This window comes from Pogoniulus pusillus, chromosome 41 (assembly GCF_015220805.1).
Source record: "Pogoniulus pusillus isolate bPogPus1 chromosome 41, bPogPus1.pri, whole genome shotgun sequence".
In the NCBI taxonomy this organism is placed as follows: domain Eukaryota; kingdom Metazoa; phylum Chordata; class Aves; order Piciformes; family Lybiidae; genus Pogoniulus; species Pogoniulus pusillus.
In genome coordinates, this window is record NC_087304.1 from 2,872,024 (window position 1) to 2,882,769 (window position 10,746).

At 64.9% G+C, this 10,746-nt stretch overlaps 2 protein-coding genes across 3 annotated transcripts; one reads left to right on the forward strand and one right to left on the reverse strand.

The window, feature by feature from the left end:
* The first annotated feature begins 1,526 nt into the window (after nucleotides 1–1,526).
* PLVAP (plasmalemma vesicle associated protein) lies at nucleotides 1,527–4,378 on the forward strand. Its single transcript, XM_064175174.1, has 6 exons — nucleotides 1,527–1,898; nucleotides 2,481–2,571; nucleotides 2,911–3,500; nucleotides 3,786–3,909; nucleotides 4,001–4,079; nucleotides 4,176–4,378. The coding sequence occupies exons 1-6, from the start codon at nucleotides 1,527–1,529 to the stop codon at nucleotides 4,180–4,182; spliced, it is 1,263 nt and encodes a 420-aa protein (XP_064031244.1). The 3' UTR covers nucleotides 4,183–4,378.
* Nucleotides 4,379–6,351: 1,973 nt separating this feature from the next.
* Nucleotides 6,352–9,177, reverse strand: GTPBP3 (GTP binding protein 3, mitochondrial). Of its 2 annotated transcripts, XM_064175163.1 has the most exons (9): nucleotides 9,107–9,177; nucleotides 8,653–8,906; nucleotides 8,359–8,445; nucleotides 8,061–8,263; nucleotides 7,746–7,818; nucleotides 7,512–7,655; nucleotides 7,206–7,371; nucleotides 6,806–7,084; nucleotides 6,352–6,707 (listed from the first exon to the last, which is right to left on the reverse strand). In XM_064175163.1, the coding sequence occupies exons 1-9, from the start codon at nucleotides 9,127–9,129 to the stop codon at nucleotides 6,476–6,478; spliced, it is 1,461 nt and encodes a 486-aa protein (XP_064031233.1). In that variant the 5' UTR covers nucleotides 9,130–9,177; the 3' UTR covers nucleotides 6,352–6,475. The 2 variants fall into 2 exon arrangements, with proteins under 2 accessions (XP_064031233.1, XP_064031232.1); XM_064175162.1 differs by having other exon boundaries at nucleotides 7,512–7,818.
* Between the last annotated feature and the right edge of the window lie 1,569 nt (nucleotides 9,178–10,746).

A 10,746-nucleotide genomic window follows, 5' to 3' on the forward strand; every position in this document is an offset into this window, starting at 1 on the left:
GCTGAGAATGGATTCGGGACCGACACCGTCCCGACCATCGCAGACACTTCCCGGTCCCCCAGGACCGCGGCGCAGCCAGAAAGCAGGAAACAGCCTGGGGCTCGGGGTCGCACTCCTGGTGTCACCCTCCCCGCCAGCTCCAACCAGCCCCTTTCATCCCGGGCTGGGCCATCCTGCAGCGCTAGGGGAGAGAGAGGAAAGGTCCTGGGCACAAGGCAGAACCTCCAGCACAGCGCAGGCTTCCCACGGGGTGGGGACAGGGTGGCAGTGGCCATGGCTGGGCTCCAAATAGGGTCCTGCAGCCCAGACACCCCCCTCTGTGGTCACTGGTGGTGAGGGTGGGATGAGCAGCATCGTGTCCCCCCCGACCCAGCTCCTGTCCCTGCCGTGGTGCTGTCTGCAGCCCCCAGGACCCTTTTGCCCTGCACTGTCCTCCCTTCCACGTCTCCAATTTGTCCCCAAGTCATTCCTCACCCCCAGGCTCCCTCCTCAGCCCAGGGGACCCCAGATCTGGAGCAGGATGGGGGTGATGGCTGCAAACCCACCAGCATCCCTGTCCAGCTGGGGTGAGCCCCACTGGCAGTGACACTGGCATGGGTGGCTGCCTTTGCACGGTGCCAGGGCCACCCACACTCACATGTGCTCGACCAGAGCTTCCTCAGCAGCCTGGAGACCCTGCCCACGGGCACCAGGGGGTCTGGATTTGCCTCTTGCTCCCCTCCACCAGCAGCAGCCCACCAGGGATGTCCCCAGCAAGGGATAGAGACCAGGAGGAGCTTCTCAAGTGCCCTAGCAGGATGGTGACAACTGCAGGGTGACAGCTGCAGCTTCCCACTGGTGGCTTCATCCCACGGCATCACCCAGCCCACTCCCACCCTATTTGCAAGCCAGGGCCTGGCCACATCTTTCCCCTGCCGGGGGAGGCACAGGGGAGCAGATGTGGAGCAGCATCCCCTGCGTGCCACCAACCTGGCAAGCAGCTGGGTCCCCTGGGGCCTCAGGTGTCACCATCCCACCACGAGCACATGGCACCAAGACCAAACTGGGGCTACCTGGTGCCGGTGGTGAGATCTTCATACTCCTCCTTCTCCTCCTCCTTCACCTCCTCCACCTCCTCCTCTTCCTCCTCTCTCACCCACCAGGTGAAAATAGCGACCACAGCCCTACCCTGGGGACTCATTCCTTGGGCATCCCCCAGTGCCTGCTGTGCCAGGGGATATTTTAGGGTGAAAATTGATGCCACCAAGTCCTAATAGATGGAAGGGGGGGGAGGAGAGACAGACAGACAGACAGACAAAGCACGGTCCCAATCCCTTCCCAGAGGGGAACAATCAATTCTCCTGCCAACAGAAGCTGCCTGGTGATAACCCGGCGGTGGGAGGCATCCGGAGCAGCAGGAAGGAGCCCAGCAGAAGGAAATATTAACTGGAGTGATATAAACACAGCCCTGGGAGCCAGCCCCACCCCTCCACGGCCCCCTTGAAAGGAGCTGCCGCGGCGGGAGGAAGGCTCAGAGCCTCGGTGGGATGGAGAAGAGCAACTACACCATGGCTAAGTTTGGGTTGGAGACCAAGGAGGCGATGCCCAAGAGGGACTGTGGTTTTTATGTCAAGTACATCTTCCTCTTCACCTCCCTCATCCAGTTCCTCATCATCCTGGGCTTGGTGCTCTTCATGGTGTACGGCAACGCTCAGGCGGGCACCGACACGCACCTGAGGGCCTTGGAGGAGCAGGTCCAGAACAGCTACAGCAAAATCATCACCCTCAGTGCCAGGAACCTCAACCTGACTCGCACCCTCAATGCCACCCTCAAGGACAAGCAAGGTCTGCAGGTGCTCCTCCAGAAGGTCCAGAAAGACTTGGATAAATGCAACAGCAGCCAAGGTCCCAACCTCAAGGTGAGCTCTGCTTCTTAAGGAGGCCAGGAAAAGCCCCCCCCCCCCACTGGCCTCCAAGCCCCCCTCCCACCCTGAAGTGCTGGTGACCCACTGGTGACCCACCAGTGACCATCAGTGACCCATCAGTGACCCACCGTTGACCCACCGGTGACCCACCGGTGACCCACCAGTGACTAGGTTCTTACTTCGGTCCCACAAGTGTCAGCAGGGATGGGTGAAAAGGAAGGGGTGGGGAAGGGGCATCAGAGCCTTCTGGTGATGCCAATGTGATGCCACTGTGCCCCCACGCCCCAGGGGAAGGGCTCATCCCCAGCATGTAGGCGCTGCTCGAGTGGGTTCCAATCTCACAACCTCATCATCCCTGCCCTCACCATCACCCGTGGGGAGCAAGGTAATGCTGGGAGGGGTCCTTGTGAGATGCTCTGACCCCCTCCCTTCTTCTTCCTCCTCCTCCTCCTCCTCCTCCTCCTCCTCCTCCTCCTCCTCCTCCTCCTCCTCCTCCTCCTCCTCCTCCTCCTCCTCCTCCTCCTCCTCCTCCTCCTCCTCCTCCTCCTCCTCCTCCTCCTCCTCCTCCCACCTCAGCTGCAGGAGATAGTGAAGTTCACCTACCTCCAGAAGACCAAGCTGGACGAGTGCTACATGACCATCAGCGTCATCAATGCCAGTTGCAATAGTAAGAGGACCCCTCCCTTACCCTCCCTTCCCAGCCCCCCGGGGGCACCTCAAGGGACCCATCACCACCTGTGCAGGGGGTCTGCCCCTCCCCAGGCCAGGCCAGGCAAGGGTGTCACCCCCAGGCTGCTCAGGAAGGTGCTGGAGTCATCATCCCTGGAGGTGTTCAGGCCAGGCCACAGCTTGAAAGCTGGAGGGGGTGGGGGTGGAGTGGATGATCTCAGAGAGCTTTTCCAACTCAAACAATCTATGTGGGATGGGAGTCATGGGGGGGGGGGGGAGCGGATGGGGGGGGGGGCAACCATGCACCTCAACCCCGTGTGTGTGTCCACCCCTGCAGTTGAAAAGGCTCGAGTGAAGAGTCAGCTGGAGCAGACAACCCTGAGCATGAAGGAGCTGGAGGAGAGCACCCGCCAAGGTGGTGCCACGCTGAGCCAAGCCACCCAGCAGCTGGAGAGGTGCCAGCAGGACCTTCTGACTGCCAGGACCGACTACGAGTCCATCAAATCCCAGAGGGACCTGCTGAAGGATGAGTGTAGATCCTTGAGGTCTGACATGAGCTACACCTTCCAGCGCGTCAAGGACACGCTCAACCCCTACAGCTGCAAGGATGCCCACGACCTGGTCAATTGGTTGGCACAGAGGACAGAGGGCTTCTTCCTCTGGCAGCAGGAACGAGAGACCAAGTACGTGGGGAAGAGTGTCTGTGACATGTACGTGCACCAGTGCCGTGTCAACTGCTCCAGGGAGAGGCAGGAGCTGGAGAAGAGGCTGCAGGATGCTGAGAAGCAAATCAAAGGTGGCCAAGAGGAGAGGAAGAAGCTGGTGGCAGAGAAGGAGAAGCTCAGCAAGGAGCTGAAGGAGAAGGCAAACGCAGCCACACAGGCTGGGTACTTCAAGGAGCAGCTCAACATCTGCTTGGGGTCCAAGGTGAGGGAGCTGCCAGGGTGCCCCAGGCACTCTCGGTGGCCATGCCGGCAGGACGCAAGGGCTAAGCCTCCTCCGTCTTTCTTTCGCCCCTGAACTTGTGCCAGCGAACAGCTTGGGGATGCCCTGCCCCGGGGCCAAAGACAAGCTGCTGCTGCTGCAGCTCCACCACCACCACCACCACCCTCGGGTCCCCCTTCACCTAGAGGTGCTGTGCTCAGCAGGGCACCCCCGTTCTGACCAGCGGCACCCTGGTTCTGACCGCCAGCCTCCCGCTCTCCCCCGCAGATGGGCATCTTCTCCGAGCTGAGCGGACCGCGGGCGCCAGGCAGCGCGGCGTGGCCAGGACCCTTCGCCAGCCCCGACTCCTACATGGATGTTCTGAGGAACCAGGGAGTCTTCGGCAGTACGGGTGAGTGCTGCGCTGGGAAGGGGCTTGCTGGGGGGGTCGCCCCCCCACCACCACCCAGCCTGGCTCAGCCCCAGCTGCTCCATCCCACCAGGGAAAATCAACACAGAGGACATCCAGCGCTCGGTGCAGAAGATCATGGAGCAGTACACGTCCTCCCTGAAGAACCCCAGGTAAGGAGTGGGGCACGGTGCAGAGACCCACAGGGCTGGAGGAAGAGTAGGGGGAGGGCAGAGAGGGCCAAGGGTCTGATCCTGCCCTCTCCTCAGCGGCTAAGAGCCGAGCAGCGGATGGAGAACGGCAGTGAGGCACCCAAGGAGAAGCCCAGGAGGTGCTTCCAGCAGCACGGACGGCAAACTCCAACCGGCAGCTGGCACCACCACCATCCTCCCCCCACCCTAGGGTGGGGGCCAACAGCACGGTTGCAGCTGGGGTCTCCCTCCCCTGTCCCCTTCCTCACCTTCCCCCCTCCCCCCCCCCCCCCCCCCCCCCCCCCCGAGCATGTTTCCCGCACGGTTGGCGGCTGCGAATACAACTTGAGCACCGCCCCAAGTCGCCACGCGTGTGACGCCCACGGGAGGCCACTGCTTGGGTCGGGAACATCCCGTCCTGGGCTCCCATGCGTGAGGGCTGAGTGAGAAGCCCTTGGCCGCCGATGTCCTGGCAGCTCCATCCTGCCACCGGACCCCTCGGACACGCCAAGGCGTGGGGCCAGGGCGCCGCGGCAGGCGGTGGCGGTGGCGGTTAATCACCGCCTGCCAGCCGCTGATTTACAGCCTCGCTTCCCGCTGCTTCCTGCCCGGAGGAGCTCTTCCTGCACGCTCGGCTCCCCGCACGCCATCTCCCGCCAGCACCTCGCTGGTGGCACGTAGTGTTCCCAGCGGGTCCCACTCCCCACGGTCACCGCCAGCCCCATCCCACGCTCCCAGATCCTATGCGGGTCCCCACGGCCACCTCCAGCCCCATCCCACACTCCCAGCTCCTATTCGGGTCCTAACAGTCACCTCTGTCCCCATCCCACACTCACAGCTCCTATTTGGGTCCCCACGGCCACCTCTGTCCCCACCCCACACTCACAGCTCCTCTTTGGGTCCCCACGGCCACCTCCAGCCCCACCCCACACTCTCAGCTCCTCTTTGGGTGCCCACGGCCACCTCCAGCCCCACCCCACACTCACAGCTCCTCTTTGGGTCCCCACGGCCACCTCCAGCCCCACCCCACACTCTCAGCTCCTCTTTGGGTGCCCACGGCCACCTCCAGCCCCACCCCACACTCACAGCTCCTATTCGGGTCCCCACAGTCACCTCCAGCCTCATCTCACTCTCAGCTCCTATTTGGGTCCCCACAGTCACCTCCAGCCCCATCCCACACTCACAGCTCCTCTTTGGGTCCCCACGGCCACCTCCAGCCCCACCCCACACTCTCAGCTCCTCTTTGGGTCCCCACGGCCACCTCCAGCCCCACCCCACACTCACAGCTTCTATTCGGGTCCCCACAGTCACCTCTGTCCCCATCCCACACTCTAAGCTCCTCTTTGGGTCCCCACGGCCACCTCCAGCCCCACCCCACACTCCCAGCTCCTCTTTGGGTCCCCACAGTCACCTCCAGTCCCACCCCACACTCCCAGCTCCTCTTTGGGTCCCCACAGTCACCTCCAGCCCCACCCCACACTCCCAGCTCCTCTTTGGGTCCCCACAGTCACCTCCAGTCCCATCCCACACTCACAGCTCCTCTTTGGGTCCCCAAAGTCCTCCTGGACATCTCCAGCCCCAGGTCATCTTCAGGTCCCCACAAGTCTCATCAGGGTCCCCAGTGCCATCTCCCTCATGGGCACCCACCACCCCAAGGATGGAGACACTGTTGGGTTTGGGTCCCCCTTGCCCCTGCCCAGCCCCTGAGGGTTGCCCACTCCTGCTGGGGTGATAAACAGGGTCCCTGCTGTCCCCACACAGCGTGGATTGGGAATGTGGGGGGGGGGGATGGATACCTGCTCCCTGCCAGAGGATTTCCTGGAGCTCCACTATAAATAATCTGGGCACACCAGGAGCTTCCAGAGCCTGGGAGCCCTGGCTGGGGAGTGGCAGAGTGGAAAGGTGGCAGAACCCAGAGCTGCCCAAAGCTGCCAGGCGGGTGCAAGAGCAGGGTGAAGGGGGAGGCCACAGCTCTCCAGGCTGGGTGCAGTTGGGGGTGCCCAGATGGATGCATGGGGATGCTGAACCCCACCTGCCCTGTGCCATGGCTTGGGGTAGGGATGCCCTAGGGAGTGGGGAAAGCCTGGAGTGGTTTTTCCCTTGCACTGGCTCCAGCTCCTTGTTTGTCTTCCTGACCAGGAAACCTCTCCCAGTGGGTTTTTTTTTCTCCCATGTCTGGGGCTCAGGACATTGCTGCCCCCAGGCAGGAAAAACTCCATCCCAGCACCAGAAACCAGGGGAGGGGGACACCAGAGCCACCAAAAAGGCACCACGGTTTAATGCCAAGCACCAAGCCAAGTGTCCTCCTGCCAAAGGTCCTCGATCGCTGGTGGCACCACCACCACCACCACAACCAGGGCACCTCCTTCTCGTGCCCCTCACTTGCCGATGCAGAAGTCCCTGAAGATGATGTCCAGGACGTCCTCGGCGCCCACCTGCCCGGTGATGCGGCCCAGGTGCCGCCGTGCCAACCGCAGCTGCTCGGCTGCCAGCGCCAGGTCCCGACCGCGCTGCTGGCGGTACTGTGCCAGGGCCGCGGCGCAGTCGCCCAGGTGAAGGCTGTGCCTGCTCTGTGTCAGGCTGGGTGTGCCCGCCAGGGGGTCTCCACACCTTGAAAGGTGCGTGGTGGGTTATAAACCAGCCTGGGGTACCCCCACCGACGCTAGAAGGGGTGGTTGGCGTGTCCCCCAATGCCCCCCAGTACTCACAGCTGTGCCAGCTGCTGTGCCAGCAGCTGCAGGAGGCGGTCAAGCCCCTCGCCCGTCTTGCAGGACAGGAGGGTGATGGGGGGCATCGAGTCCTCCTGGGCACAGGTGGCACGCAGGGCCCCCTCAGCTCCCCGCAGGAGATCAGATTTGTTGAGCACCAGGATGCAGGGGCAGGCAGTGGGGGGCAAAATGGACCCCAGGGCATCCCCCAGCCCCGTTGGCTCGCTGGGCACCACAGTGGCATCCAGCACAGCCAGCACCAAGTCCGCTTGCTGCAGCCTGGAGTGGCAGAGGGGGTGCCAGGGTAAGGCAAGGAGCCACATCTGCCACCTTGCAGCTATCCCAGCGTCTGTGGCAGGGGAGGGTACCCCCAGCCTGCCACCTCCACCCCCACTCTCACCGGTCCCGTGCCCGGCTGACCCCCTCCTGCTCCACAGGGTCCGTGGCGTGGCGCAGCCCAGCTGTGTCACTCAGCACCAGTGGGTACCCCTCCACGTTCAGGGCCACCTCCACCACGTCCCGCGTTGTCCCTGCCACTGGTGACACGATGGCTGCCGGGCGCTGGCCTGGGGAGGGAGGGCACACACCACAAAGGGCTCAGGGCATGATGCCAGGGACAACTCCCCGCCCCTCAATGGCAGCATTGGTAGCTGCCACCCTCAGCGAAGGGTAACCCAGTTCAGGAGCCCTCCCAAGCCCCACTCACACAGCAGGTTGAGCAGGCTGCTCTTGCCCACGTTGGGGGGGCCAGCGATGACAGCATGGACCCCCCCCCGGAGCAGCTCCCCACGGCGCCCATCCTGCAGGTGGGCACCGATCTCCTTCTCCAGCGCCCGCACGGTGGCGTCCGCTGTAAGCAAAGGCGTGGCAATGTCGGGGGTGGGGGCACAGCAAGGATGGGGTGCCCCAGACCCCTCCCGGCCACCCCACCGGCCCTCACCTTGGGACAAGACCTCTTCCTCCACGTTGTCATCCTCGCTGAAGTCGATGTAGGCTTCAAGGTGGGCAAGAGCCTGGGGGCAGGGGGGTAGGGTCAGCAGGGACAACGCAGACTGGAACAGGCTGCGGCTGCCCCCTCCCTGGAGGTGTCCAAGGCCAAGTCGGGTGAGACCTTGAGCAACCAAGAGGTGCCCCTGCCCATGGCCTTCAAGCTCCCTTCTGCCCCGGGGTTCTGCGACTCCTGTCCCCAAGCCACCAGGTGCCAGCCGGACCCAAGTGGCCAGATCCAAGCCTTGCACTCCCCCCACAGCCTTACCTGGGTAAGGGTCTCGCTCCAGCGCCGGTAGAGCTGCCCCAGCTCCCCCTCCATCTGCCTCAGCGCCTGCCGCCGCTGCGCCTCCGTCTCGGCTCGGATCAGGTCCCCCAGCCCCTCTGCCGCCGTCAGGTCCAGCTTGCCCCGACGGAACGCTCGGCGAGTGAACTCCCCGGGCTCGGCGGCACGGAGCCCGGGCAAGCGCCCTGCCAGTCCCGGGGTGAGCCCCCCAGCCCCACGCTGGGGGCACCCACCAACACCCCCGCGGGGAGCAGGCTCTGAGGGACGGGGGGAAGCTCACCCAGCGCCCGCAGCACCCCGCTCACCACCGCCGGCCCGCCGTGAACGTGCAGCTCGGCACAGTCCTCCCCGGTGAAGCTATGGGGACCTGCAGGGTTGGGGGGCATGGCTTAGATGGGGCACCAGGACACAGCTTGGACGGGCATCAGGACCGTGACCCCCTCGCTGGGCACCAAGATCTCTCACCCAGCACCAAAACCCACGGTGAGCACCAAGAGACCCACCAGGCACCAAGACTCTCCCCACCGGGCACCCAGACTCCTGACTGGGCATGAAAACCTGACGCCAACCCCACCTGGAAACCAGACGACGAGGCCGCGGTCGAGGGTCTCGGCGGTGGTTGGGTCGCGGATGCGCCGCAGGGCCAGGACGCGGGGCGGGGGCAGCTCGGGCCGCCCGGTGAGGCTCTGCAGTGCCCCGCGGCTGCCCGGCCCGCTGGCACGGATGACGGCCACCCCGCAGCGGCCATGTCCCGAGGAGAGGGCGAAGATGGTATCCCCCCAGGCTGCGGAGCTCAGGCGCTGTGCCCACCTGCAGCGAGGCGGCAGCCTGCAGAAGGGGGGCAGGGGTTAGGCTGCGGGGGGGGGAGGAGGGGGTAACCTCCCCACGCACACCCCCAGGTGGGGACAGAGGAGGCGCAGGCATGCACACAGCTTCCCCTGGGGCCTCTCTTCGCGCACCCCCCCCCCCGCAGGCTGCAGCCCTCCCCATGCCCCCTGGCTCGGGTGCCCCCCGCCCGCTGCCCGCACCTCAGCGCTCCGCTCAGCGCCATCCGCTCCGGGGCCGAGCCTCGCTGCGCCGCTCCAGCGCCTGGCCCCGCCCCCCCCGCGCATGCCCATTGGCTGGGCGGCACCGCGGGGCGGGCTTTACGCCTGGATCCCGCCTCTGATTGGTTAGCCGCCGTGACCCCGCGCCGCTGCAGCCCCGCGCTTCCTCCCGGCGGGCGGCTCGGCGCTGCCCCTGCCCCTCCGGTCCCGGTCCCGGGGGGCTGGGGGGGTCCCTGCCGGTCTGCCCTCGCCCAGCTGCCTGCATGTCTCCCCCGAGCAGGCGGCACTGATAGGCTGTAGCGTCCCTGGCCCGGGCCCGAGAGGATCTACTCCCCCCCCGCGCCCCTACTCCGCGGCAGGGTGTTGGGGTGCAGCGAGCCCCGCTCCTGGTGCAGGTGGAAGCCGCAGGACCTCTGCCTCGATTGCACCCTAAAAACCGCCTCTAGGACCTGGAACTTGGGGTGGTTCTGTGTCCGGAGGTGGGAGATGAGTAACAGCATTTGATGACCGTGGGGACAAATACATTGGAGCGGGGAGGGGGGAGCAAGACGCACGGGCAGGATGCAGGCAGGGATGCAGGCAGGGATGCTGGAATCCCCAGGGTGCAGGCAGGAATAGAAGCAGGCAGAGATGCCGGTGGAAGGTGAGCAGGGATGCTGGGACTGCTGGCATAAAGGCAGGGATGCAGGCAGAGGTGCTGGAATCCCTAGGATGCAGGCAGGGATGCTGGAGCCTCACTGTTGGCTCCCTGTGCTAGGTCACAACGGAACCTCTTAGACCCTCTGTGTGCCAAGGAGGAAACATAGCGAGGAGAAACCCCTGCAAGGCTCCAGGGCAGACTCCAGGCCACCCCCTCCCCACCCTGGGGCACAGAAGCTGTCCTTGTGCCACTCCCTTTCCTCCCCTCCCATGGCACTGAGAGGCTCAGGCTTCCCCTCCCCACCCAGCAGCTGGGGGTTCCCAGGAGGGCTGTGAGGGGTGGTTCAGGTTCTGCTGGACCCCCTGGGTGCGGGGGCAGGGGGGTGCACTTTATGCCCAGCAAGACTGGGAGAGTGGCCAGGCCTGGCCTGGGAAATGTGCCAGCCTGTGTGTGTGCCCCCCCCTCCCATTGCTCCAGCTGCCACAGGAGGGGACAGCTCCTTGTGTCACCCTTCATCAGTGCTGGCACCCAGCCCCTGCCCCAAAATAGCCACGGGTGTGTGTATAGCTGGGGAGGGGAGGGAGGGGGGGGGGAAGGCAGCAGGACCTGGCACAGGGGTTCCACATCCTGCCCCTACAGTATGCCACGTCTAGGCTGTGCTGCACCCCATGGACCCACAGTCCCGGGTGGGGGGGGCCCCTTCTGAGTGAACAGGGCTGTTTGGTTTGGGTTGGGTTTTTTTTTGCGGGGGGGAGGGCAGAGGAGGGCTCCCCAAAAGGTCAGGGAGGGAAGGAGGCAGCAGTGTGACCCCGCTCGGGTTACCAGGCTCCCCCCATGCTGCTCTGAGAGCAGCCTGATCCGGGGGGGCTGGCAGCGGGCCGGGGTGTGGGAGGGCACCAGAGGGGTTCAGGAGGGGTTGGGGCAGCCCCAAGGAGCAGGCTGAGGAGGGGGTGAGGGTCTAGGAGGTAGCCCTCTGGTGTGT